The sequence below is a fragment of the Ranitomeya imitator genome, chromosome 1 (genome assembly GCF_032444005.1).
Source record: "Ranitomeya imitator isolate aRanImi1 chromosome 1, aRanImi1.pri, whole genome shotgun sequence".
Classification (NCBI taxonomy): domain Eukaryota; kingdom Metazoa; phylum Chordata; class Amphibia; order Anura; family Dendrobatidae; genus Ranitomeya; species Ranitomeya imitator.
In genome coordinates, this window is record NC_091282.1 from 1,038,775,019 (window position 1) to 1,038,787,806 (window position 12,788).

At 42.7% G+C, this 12,788-nt stretch overlaps 1 protein-coding gene across 4 annotated transcripts in view; it reads right to left on the reverse strand.

Moving 5' to 3' along the window:
• SH3D19 (SH3 domain containing 19) overlaps positions 1 to 12,788 on the reverse strand; it is a 174,082-nt gene that overhangs the window by 118,368 nt on the left and 42,926 nt on the right. The window contains exon 1 of one of the 4 annotated variants that reach the window (XM_069744061.1): positions 4,462 to 4,683. The exons of 2 other annotated variants lie outside the window; for them this stretch is intronic. In XM_069744061.1, the coding sequence (XP_069600162.1) occupies positions 4,462 to 4,510 (49 nt within the window). In that variant the 5' untranslated portion in view covers positions 4,511 to 4,683. Of the gene's footprint in view, positions 1 to 4,461; positions 4,684 to 12,788 lie in introns of those variants that run through there. One more of the 4 variants, XM_069744060.1, reaches the window with a different exon arrangement.

Consider the following 12,788-nt stretch of genomic DNA (forward strand, 5'->3'; position numbering starts at 1 on the left):
AAGTGGCTGACAAATGAGTGACAGCTGTTAATCAGTAATGGCTGAAAACCCGAGTAACGAGTACACTCGCTCATCACTAGTCCCGATTCATTAAGACTGGCGTTTTGCATGTCAGTCTTATAGAGGGGTCTGAAGTAATAAGATGGGCCAAAATCATTTTGGGACTGCTTTTCTGGCGTAATAAATCCGGCTACTTCTGATGAATTTGCCCCTCACCCAGCTCCGCCCATATTGGCATCTGAACAACAAAAGTCGCAAACTTTGTGCATAACTCGGCGGTTGTGATAAATTTTGTGACTTTTCAAAGTGTTTTACTTAAACACTTGGGAATAACAAATGTTCTGTCTTCAATTCATCCAAGGTATTCAACTGGATTTAGAGAGATCATGGTCACTGCATGCGTGTTATCACGATATTCCAGTGATAACGCTCAACTCAATACATAGAATATTTTATACATCATCTAATCTGTGCAAAAACACCATTGGTCTACCAACAAAGAGCTACATTTAGGAACAATGTAAACTGCTGAGAAAGCAATCCAGTGCAGCTGTATCCTCACCTACAGGTCAGTCCCAGACGCAAGTCATAACTTTAGAAATAGAGGAGGAGAAAATGAAAAAGGAAAAAAAAAAAAAACCACAAAAGGGGAAAAAAAAAAGAAACTTATTCCATGAATCATTGCTGGCAATGATCCGAGACAAAACTGGGAAAGTAGGGGGTGGTGGGGAGGGTTCAAAGCAGATCTATGCAACATCTGGAAAAGTACTGTATAGCTGTCCACATCCCTTATAATTTATAGATCTAACATATTAACCTTTCCTATAACCATGGCATAAGTTTTATGTACAGTATACAGCTAGGAGTAAACAGCACCTCGAAGTAGTCCAGGCAACATAGCCTTATATGTTTACATTGCTAGATGTGATGCAGCATATATATATATATAGTGAAAAGCTTTAAACTTATTTAGCTTTATAAGCAAAAATAATTATATTTGTATAATATGTTACAGATTGTGTTCACAACATGCAATCTGTATAGTTAATGCATGTGTATATAGGCTGTATTCATAACATGCAGTTTCTATATAGTTAATTCATGTCCACTTAGGCTGTGTTCTTAATATGCAGTCCTAGTATAGTTAACGTATGTCAATATAGGCGGTGTTCCCAGCATACAGTCATTGTATAGTTGATCAATGTTGATATAGGCCATGTTCACAAGATGCAATCCTCAATTTCTATATAGGCTGTGTTCATAATATGCAGCCCCTGTACAGTTAATACATGATGATGTAGTCTGTGTTCACAACATACAGCCATTGTATAGTAACTTCATGTTGATATAGGCTGTGTTCACAACATACAGTCATTGTATGCAGAAGACACAAAAGAGAATAGTAAAACCAAAAACACTCAGTTTGAAAAAATGTTGCAGTAATCCGCAAGTGCTAGTAAAAGATGTAAAAAACAGGGTATTTGGTTGATACGTTTTTTGCAAAAAATGTATACTAAGCTGCTCTACCAATCTTCACGGTATACCCTTATCAGAGCAGTCCTAACTAATGTATGCAATCCCAAGTCATTGTATGCAGTAGCTTTGAGAAAGAACATACCATTGTTCGAAACGCGTAGCTTGCTACTCTTCACTACTATGTAATTTATTGGATTGGACTGGACTTTGCCTTTTATCCTGAATAAATTTGTAAGTTTTTGGAAGCTGGATTTTTTTATCTTTTTTTGGATAGTTAATCAATGTTGATATAGGCCATGTTAATAATAATAATAATAATAATAATTTTATTTATATAGCGCCAACATATTCCGCAGCGCTTTACAAATTATAGAGGGGACTTGTACAGACAATAGACATTACAGCATAACAGAAATACAGTTCAAAACAGATACCAGGAGGAGTGAGGGCCCTGCTCGCAAGCTTACAAACTATGGGGAAAAGGGGAGACACGAGAGGTGGATGGTAACAATTGCTTTAGTTATTCGGACCAGCTATAGTGTAAGGCTCAGGTGTTCATGTAAAGCTGCATGAACCAGTTACCTGCCTAAGTATGTAGCAGTACAGACACAGAGGGCTAATACTGCATAAAGTGTATGAGAACATGATGCGAGGAACCTTTTTTTTTTTTTTTTTTATTATAAATAGGCCACACAGGGATCGTTAGGTTAATGCATTGAGGCGGTAGGCCAGTCTGAACAAATGAGTTTTTAGGGCACGCTTAAAACTGTGGGGATTGGGGATTAATCGTATTAACCTAGGTAGTGCATTCCAAAGAATCGGCGCAGCACGTGTAAAGTCTTGGAGACGGGAGTGGGAGGTTCTGATTATTGAGGATGCTAACCTGAGGTCATTAGCGGAGCGGAGGGCACGGGTAGGGTGGTAGACTGATACCAGGGAGGAGATGTAGGGTGGTGCTGAGCCATGGAGTGCTTTGTGGATGAGGGTAGTAGTTTTGTACTGGATTCTGGAGTGGATGGGTAGCCAGTGTAATGACTGGCACAGGGTAGAGGCATCGGTGTAACGGTTGGTGAGGAATATGATCCTGGCTGCAGCATTCAGGACAGATTGGAGCGGGGAGAGTTTTGCAAGAGGGAGACCGATTAGTAGAGAGTTACAATAGTCCAGACGAGAATGAATAAGTGAAACAGTCAGAGTTTTTGCAGAGTCGAAATTAAGAAAAGGGCGAATTCTAGAAATGTTTTTGAGATGCAGGTAAGAAGAGCGAGCCAGTGATCGGATGTAGGGGGTGAATGAAAGGTCAGAATCAAGGATGACCCCAAGGCAGCGGGCATGTTGCTTTGGAGTAATGGTGGAACCGCACACGGAGATGGCAATGTCAGGCAAAGGTAGGTTAGTAGAGGGAGAGAACACGAGGAGTTCAGTTTTTGACAGGTTTAGTTTCAGATAGAGGGAGGACATGATGTTAGAGACAGCGGTAAGACAATCACTGGTGTTTTCTAAAAAGGTCGGTGTGATATCGGGAGCAGAAGTGTATAATTGGGTGTCGTCAGCATAGAGATGGTACTGGAAACCAAATCTACTGATTGTTTGTCCAATAGGGGCAGTATACAACGAGAAGAGTAGGGGGCCTAGGACTGATCCTTGAGGAACCCCAACAGTAAGGGGAAGGTGAGAGGAGGAGGAACCAGCAAAACATACAGTGAAGGATCGGTCAGAGAGATAGGAGGAGAACCAGGAGAGAACGGTGTCCTTGAGGCCGATGGAGCGGAGCATAGTGAGGAGGAGCTGATGATCCACAGTGTCGAATGCTGCAGAGAGATCCAAGAGAATTAGCATGGAGTAGTGACCATTAGATTTAGCTGTTAGTAGGTCATTAGAGACTTTAATGAGGGCAGTTTCAGTAGAGTGTAAAGAGCGGAAGCCAGATTGAAGAGGGTCGAGAAGAGAGTTATCTGAGAGATAGCGGGTAAGACGGGAGTGGACCAGGCGTTCGAGGAGTTTAGAGATGAAGGGAAGATTAGAGACAGGTCTATAATTAGCGGCACAGTTTTGATCGAGGGATGGTTTTTTAAGTAATGGATGTATGATGGCATGCTTAAATGAGGAGGGAAAAATACCGGAAGTGAGGGAAAGGTTGAATATTTTTGTTAGGTGAGAGGTGATAGCCGGGGAAAGGGACTGGAGGAGATGTGACGGAATGGGGTCACTGGTGCAAGTGGTCGGGCGAGAAGATGCAAGGAGCCTGCTTACATGTTCACAAGATGCAATCCTCAAATTCTATATAGGCTGTGTTCATAATATGCAGCCCCTGTACAGTTAATACATGATGATGTAGTCTGTGTTCACAACATACAGCCATTGTATAGTCACTTCATGTTGATATAGGCTGTGTTCACAACATACAGTCATTGTATAATCAATGTTGATATAGACCATGTTCACAACATGCAAACCTCAATTTCTATATAGGCTGTGTTCATAATATCCAGTTCCTGTACAGTTAACACATGAAGATATAGGCTTTGTTCACAACATGCAGCCATTGAATAGTTACTTAATGTTTATATAGGCTGTGTTCACAATATGCAGCCCTGAATTTCCATATAGACTGTTTTCACAATATGCAATCCTTGTAAAGATTATTCATGTTTTTTTATAGCAAAAACAAAGATAAGATCCAAATAGGAACAGATGAATAGATTTCTCCTCACTCCTTTTTGAGTTAATAAAATCAAAACACAAAACTATAGGATACTACCGTGTATGTACATAACACATAGAAACATATCTACTTTTTGTACAGAGATGTAGCAGAGCTGAGCCTAACCACTCATACCCTTCTTAGGATCATGGTGAGGTGTGGGTGAGCCAATGTCTCCTTTTCCATCTGTTTCCCAGAAATAAATAGAATTATAGAAGAAGTTACAACTCTGTCAGCAATCCATAGGAATACAGACAAGGCGCACCTAGTCCAGGGCTTACCTGCTCTTTGCTGTATGGTTTTTAATTGCAATGTAGTGTCAGACACCATCAGTCAGCGAGCGACAGCTGAAAACACAGCAGCATCCATAGTGAGAGGCGGAGGAGTGCAGGGATGGGTCCTGTGTTACCACACTATGACTGGGAGAGCTACACTGGTCAAAGAGCAATGAAGGAATGCAGCCATTCAGGAAGTGCCTGGTTCCTCCTCATTTTCACCACTCCACAGAGGAAGCCAGGCTGAGGGCAGAACTTTCTCTACTTACCATGTGAGGGAAAATGATACACATTTATAGCTTATTACCACTTTTATTACACCACCTACTGGTCACTGTGTGAACTGCACTAATCTCAACAGTCATTATTATGTAAGCTACCACAGAGAAACACAGGAGACTGAAGGCAAAAAACGACCACATGGTGAATAAAGTCGCTGCATACTCCTACCCCCGATTACAGTGTGATTGATAGATGCTTATTCCAGACATAATTACATTCACTTATTGATCTTCCAACCACATCTGCTGGAAGTTTTGCTCCAAGCATTTACTGCTCGTTTAGTAAAATAGCATTTTCTAATCTGTATTTAGACTCCTTTTTTTTGTTAAAGAGGCTGTCTACATCTTTTCTGATATTATATATATATATATATCTATATCTATAGATATATATAGATATCTATATCTATAGATATATATCTATAGATATATAGATATCTATAGATATATAGATATCTATACATATATATATAGATATATATATATCTATATCTATAGATATCTCTAGATATATATAGATATATAGTGAACCAACCACTTTAAGGGGAATCTGTCACCTAATTTTTCATATATAAGCTGTGGCCACCAGCATCAGGGGCTTATCTATAGCATTCTATAATGCTGTAGATAAGCCCCCGATGTATCCTGAAAGATAAGAAAAACAAGTTAGATTATACTCACATGGGGGGGCGGTCCGGTGCGGTCCTATGGGTGTCACGGTCCGGTCCAGGGCCTCCCATCTTCATACGATGACGTCCTCTTCTTATCTTCTTGTCGTGGCTCCTGCGCAGGCGTACTTTATCTGCCCTGTTGAGCGCAGCACAAAGTACTGCAGGATGCAGGCACTGGGCTTCTGGGACCTTTCCTGATGCCTGCGCACTGTAGTACTTTACGCTGCCCTCAACAGGGCAGATAAAGTACACCTGCGCAGGAGCCGCGACAGGAAGACAAGAAGAGGACGTCATCGTATGAAGATGGGAGGCCCCCGGACCTGTGATGCCCATCGGACCAGACCACCCCTGGGTGAGTATAAATCTAACTTGTTTTTCTTATCTTTCATGTGACATAGGGGGCTTACCTACAGCATTATAGAATGCTGTAGAAAAGCCCCTGATGCCGGTGGCCGAAGCTTATATACGAAAAATTAGGTGACAGATTCCCTTTAAGTGTCTAAATATAAAAGAATCCATATGCAAGTCTTTAAAGGGTTGGAGACATGATCAGTGTATGTAAATATGTTACTTAAATCAATGGTATATAAATGAACTTCTCAATATGGAACTTCTCAATATGGAATAGCATGAAATCGCTCTCTGGCTACACAATTGAAGCCGGGTACATGATTCTCTGAAACGCTGTGGAATTTCAGAGAAAATGCAGGTGATTGATAGGTCTCTCCCTATGAATATGTGAATGTGTCTAAGTGGTTGTCCAGCTCTGGGAAGCTTTCAGCAAGCACTGCAGCTCTCATATTCCTAGAAGTGTGTTAACCCCTTAGTGACAGAGCCAATTTGGTACTTAACCCCTTCCCGACCCATGACGCCACGTAGGTGTCATGAAAGTCGGTGCCAATCCGACCCATGACGCCTATGTGGCGTCATGGAAAGATCGCGTCCCTGCAGATCGGGTGAAAGGGTTAACTCCCATTTCACCCGATCTGCAGGGACAGGGGGAGTGGTAGTTTAGCCCAGGGGGGGTGGCTTCACCCCCTCGTGGCTACGATCGCTCTGATTGGCTGTTGAAAGTGAAACTGCCAATCAGAGCGATTTGTAATATTTCACCTATTATAACTGGTGAAATATTACAATCCAGCCATGGCCGATGCTGAAATATCATCGGCCATGGCTGGAAATACTAATGTGCCCACACCCCACCCCACCGATCGCCCCCCCAGCCCCCCGATCTGGCTGGTACACTGCTCCGGCTCCCCTCCGTCCAGTGCTCCGCTCCCCCCGTGCTCTTGTCCGCTCCCCCCGTGCTCCAATCACCCCCCCGTGCTCCAATCACCCCCCCTGCACTCCGATCCACCCCCCGGTGCTCCGTTCCACCCCCCCCGTGCTCCATTCCAGCCCCCCCGTGCTCCGTTCCACGCCCCCCCGTGCTCCGTTCCACCCCTCCCGCACTCCGATTCCCCCCCCCTGTGCTCCGATCCCCCCCCCCCCCCCCGTGGTCCCCCCCCACCCCATCATACTTACCGATCCAGCCGGGGTCCCGTCCGTCTTCTCCCTGGGCGCCGCCATCTTCCAAAATGGCGGGCGCATGCGCAGTGCGCCCGCCGAATCTGCCGGCCGGCAGATTCGTTCCAAAGTGCATTTTGATCACTGAGATAGATTATATCTCAGTGATCAAAATAAAAAAAATAATAAATGACCCCCCCCCTTTGTCACCCCCATAGGTAGGGACAATAAAAAAATAAAGAAATTTTTTTTTTCCACTAATGTTAGAATAGGGTTAGGGTTAGGGTTAGGGGTAGGGTTAGGGGTAAGGGTAGGGTTAGGGTTAGGGGTAGGGTTAGGGGTAGGGTTAGGGGTAGGGTTAGGGGTAGGGTTAGGGCTAGGGTTAGGGCTAGGGTTAGGGTTTCGGTATGTGCACACGTATTCTGGTCCTCTGCGGATTTTTCCGCTGCGGATTTAATAAATCCGCAGTGCTAAACCGCTGCGGATTTACCGCGTTTTTTTCTGCGCATTTCACTGCGGTTTTACAACTGCGATTTTCTATTGGAGCAGTTGTAAAACCGCTGCGGAATCCGCACAAAGAAGTGACATGCTGCGGAATGTAAACCGCTGCATTTCCGTGCATGTGTACAGCGATTTTTGTTTCCCGTAGGTTTACATTGAACTGTAAACTCATGGGAAACTGCTGCGGATCCGCAGCGTTTTCCGCAGCGTGTGCACATACCTTTAGAATTAGGCTATGTGCACACTGTGCGGATTTGGCTGCGGATTGGCCGCTGCGGATTCGCAGCAGTGTTCCATCAGGTTTACAGTACCATGTAAACATATGAAAAACCAAATCCGCTGTGCCCATGGTGCGGAAAATACCGCGCGGAAACGCTGCGTTGTATTTTCCGCAGCATGTCAATTCTTTGTGCGGATTCCGCAGCGTTTTACACCTGTTCCTCAATAGGAATCCGCAGGTGAAATCCGCACAAAAAACACTGGAAATCCGCGGAAAATACGCAGGTAAAACGCAGTGCCTTTTACCCGCGGATTTTTCAAAAATGGTGCGGAAATATCTCACACGAATCCGCAACGTGGGCACATAGCCTTAGGGTTAGGGTTGGAATTAGGGTTGTGATTAGGGTTATGGCAACAGTTGGGATTAGGGTTAGGGGTGTGTTGGGGTTAGGGTTGTGATTAGGGTTATGGCTACAGTTGGGATTAGGGTTAGGGGTGTGGGGGGGGTAGTGTTGGAGTTAGAATTGAGGGGTTACCACTGTTTAGGCACATCAGGGGTCTCCAAACGCAACATGGCGCCACCATTGATTCCAGCCAATCTCGTATTCAAAAAGTCAAATGGTGCTCCCTCACTTCTGAGCCCTGACGTGTGCCCAAACAGTGGTTTACCCCCACATATGGGGTACCAGCATACTCAGGACAAACTGCGCAACAATTACTGGGGTCCAATTTCTCCTGTTACCCTTGTGAATCTAAAAAAATGCTTGCTAAAACATAATTTTTGAGGAAAGAAAAATGATTTTTTATTTTCCCGGCTCTGCGTTGTAAATGTCTGTGAAGCACTTGGGGGTTCAAAGTGCTCACCACATATCTAGATAAGTTCCTTGGGGGGTCCAGTTTCTAAAATGGGGTCACTTGTGGGGGTTTCTACTGTTTAGGCACCCCAGGGGCTCTGCAAACGCAACGTGACACCCGCAGACCATTCCATCAAAGTCTGCATTTCAAAAGTCACTACTTCCCTTCTGAGCCCCGACGTGTGCCCAAACAGTGGTTTACCCCCACTCATGGGGTATCAGCGTACTCAGGAGAAACTGGACAACAACTTTTGGGGTCCAATTTCTCCTGTAACCCTTGGGAAAATAAAAAATTCTGGGCTAAATAATTATTTTTGAGGAAAGAAAACGTATTTATTATTTTCACGGCTCTGCATTATAAACTTCTATGAAGCACTTGGGGGTTCAAAGTGCTCACCACACATCTAGATAAGTTCCTTTCGGGGTCTAGTTTCCAAAATGGGGTCACTTGTGGGGGGTTTCTACTGTTTAGGCACATCAGGGGCTCTGCAAACGCAACGTGACGCCCGCAGAGCATTCCATCAAAGTCTGCATTTCAAAACGTCACTACTTCAATTCCAAGCCCCGGCATGTGCCCAAACAGTAGTTTACCCCCACATATGGGGTATCACCGTACTCAGGAGAAACTGGACAACAAATATTGGGGTCAAATTTCTCCTGTTACCCTTGGGAAAATAAAAAATTGCAGGCTAAAAGATCATTTTTGAGAAAATAATTTTTTTTTTTTTTTTCATGGCTCTGCGTTATAAACTTCTGTGAAGCACTTGGGGGTTCAAAGTCCTCAACACACATCTAGATTAGTTCCTTTGGGGGTCTAGTTTCCAAAATGGTGTCATTTCTGGGGAATCTCCAATGTTTAGGCACACAGGGGCTCTCCAAACGTGACATGGTGTCCGCTAATGATTGGAGCTAATTTTCCATTTAAAAAGCAAAATGGCGTGCCATCCCTTCCGAGCCCTGCCGTGCGCCCAAACAGTGGTTTACCCCCACATATGGGGTATCAGCGTACTCAGGACAAACTGGACAACAATATTTGGGGTCCAATTTCTCCTATTATCCTTGGCAAAATAGGAAATTCCAGGCTAAAAAATCATTTTTGAGGAAAGAAAAATTATTTTTTATTTTCATGGCTCTGCGTTATAAACTTCTGTGAAGCACCTGGGGGTTTAAAGTGCTCAATATGCATCTAGATAAGTTCCTTGGGGGGTCTAGTTTCCAAAATGGGGTCACTTGTGGGGGAGCTCCAATGTTTAGGCACACAGGGGCTCTCCAAACGCGACATGGTGTCCGCTAATAATTGGAGCTAATTTTCCATTCAAAAAGTCAAATGGCGCGCCTTCCCTTCCGAGCCCTGCCGAGTGCCCAAACAGTGGTTTACCCCCACATATGAGGTATCTACGTACTCGGGAGAAATTGCCCAACAAATTATATGATCCATTTTATCCTACTGCCCATGTGAAAATGAAAAAATTGAGGCGAAAAGAATTTTTTTGTGAAAAAAAAGTACTTTTTCATTTTTACAGATCAATTTGTGAAGCACCTGATGGTTTAAAGTGCTCACTAGGCATCTAAATAAGTTCCTTGGGGGGTCTAGTTTCCAAAATGGGGTCACATGTGGGGGAGCGCCAATTTTTAGGAACACAGGAGCTATCCAAACGCGACATGGTGTCTGCTAACGATGGAAATAATTTTTCATTCAAAAAGTCAAATGGCGCTCCTTCCCTTCCGAGCCTTACCATGTGCCCAAACAGTGGTTTACCCCCACATGTGAGGTATTGGTGTACTCAGGAGAAATTGCCCAACACATTTTAGGATCCATTTTATCCTGTTGCCCATGTGAAAATGAAAAAATTGAGGGTAAAAGAATTTTTTTGTGAAAAAAAAGTACTTTTTCATTTTTACGGATCAATTTGTGAAGCACCTGGGGGTTTAAAGGGCTCACTATGCATCTAGATAGGTTCCTTGGGGCGTCTAGTTTCCAAAATGGGGTCACTTGTGGGGGAGCTCCAATTTTTAGGCACACGGGGGCTCTCCAAACGTGACATGGTGTCCGCTAAAGAGTGGAGCCAATTTTTGATTCAAAAAGTCAAATGGCGCTCCTTCCCTTCCAAGCCCTGCCGTGCGCCCAAACAGTGGTTTACCCCCACATATAAGGTATCAGCGTACTCAGGACTAATTGGACAACAACTTTCGTGGTTCAGTTTCTCCTTTTACCATTGGGAAAATAAAAAAATTGTTGCTAAAAGATAATTTTTGTGACTAAAAAGTTAAATGTTCATTTTTTCCTTCCATGTTGCTTCTGCTGCTGTGGAGCACCTGAAGGGTTAATAAACTTCTTGAATGTGGTTTTGAGTACCTTGAGGGGTGCAGTTTTTAGAATGGTGTCACTTTTGGGTATTTTCAGCCATATAGACCCCTCAAACTGACTTCAAATGTGAGGTGGTCCCTAAAAAAAATGGTTTTGTAAATTTCGTTGTAAAAATGACAAATCGCTGGTCAAATTTTAACCCTTATAACTTCCTAACAAAAAAAAATTTTGTTTCCAAAATTGTGCTGATGTAAAGTAAACATGTGGGAAATGTTATTTATTAACTATTTTGTGTCACATATCTCTCTGGTTTAACAGAATAAAAATTCAAAATGTGAAAATTGCGAAATTTTCAAAATTTTCGCCAAATTTCCGTTTTTATCACAAAAACGCAGAATTTATTGACCTAAATTTACCACTAACATGAAGCCCAATATGTCACGAAAAAACAATCTCAGAACCGCTAGGATCCGTTGAAGCGTTCCTGAGTTATTACCTCATAAAGGGACACTGGTCAGAATTGCATAAAACGGCAAGGTCTTTAAGGTCAAAATAGGCTGGGTCATGAAGGGGTTAATGACCGAGCCAATTTTTGCAATTCTGACCACTGTCACTTTATGAGGTTATAACTCTGGAACGCTTCAACGGATCCCGCTGATTCTGAGATTGTTTTTTCGTGACATATTGTACTTCATGTTAGTGGTAACATTTCTTCGATATTACTTGCGATTATTTATGAAAAAAACGGAAATATGGCGAAAATTTTTAAAATTTTGCAATTTTCAAACTTTGTATTTTTATGCCCTTAAATCAGAGAGATATGTCACGAAAAATAGTTAATAAATAACATTTCCCACATGTCTACTTTACATCAGCACAATTTTGGAAACAAAATTTTTTTTTGTTAGGGAGTTATAAGGGTTAAAAGTTGACCAGCAATTTCTCATTTTTACAACACCATTTTTTATTAGGGACCACATCACATTTGAAGTCATTTTGAGGGGTCTATATGATAGAAAATAATGAAGTGTGACACCATTCTAAAAACTACACCCCTCAAGGTTCTCAAAACCACATTCAAGAAGTTTATTAACCCTTTACGTGCTTCACAGGAACTGAAACAATGTGGAAGGAAAAAATGAACATTTAACTTTTTTTTGCAAACATCTTAATTCAGAACCATTTTTTTTATTTTCACAAGTGTAAAAACAGAAATGTAACAATAAATTTTGTTATGCAATTTCTCCTGAATACTCCAATACCCCATATGTGGGGGTAAACCACTGTTAGGGCGCACCGCAGAACTTAGAAGTGAAGGAGCGCCGTTTTACTTTTTCAATGTTGAATTGGCTGGAATTGAGATTGGATGCCATGTCGCGTTTGGAGAGCCCCTGATGTGCCTAAACAGTGGAAACCCCCCACAAGTGACACCATTTTGGAAACTAGACCCCTTAAGGAACTTATCTAGATGTGTGGTGAGCACTTTGAACCCCCAAGTGCTTCACAGAAGTTTATAACGTAGAGCCGTGAAAATAAAAAAATCGCTTTTGTTTACACAAAAATGATCTTTTTGCCCACAAATTCTTATTTTCACAAGGGTAACAGGAGAAATTAGACCACAAAAGTTGTTGTGCGATTTCCCCTGAATACGTCGATACCCCATATGTGAGGGTAAACCACTGTTTGGGCGCACCGCAGAGCTTGGAAGTGAAGGAGCGCCGTTTTACTTTTTCAATGTAGAATTGGCTGGAATTGAGATTGGACGCCATGTCGCGTTTGGAGAGCCCCTGATGTGCCTAAACAGTGGAAACCCCCCACAAGTGACACCATTTTGGAAACTAGACCCCTTAAGGAACTTATCTAGATGTGTGGTGAGCACTTTGAACCCCCAAGTGCTTCACAGAAGTTTATAACGTAGAGCCGTGAAAATAAAAAAATCGCTTTTGTTTACACAAAAATGATCTTTTTGCCCACAAATTCTTATTTTCACAAG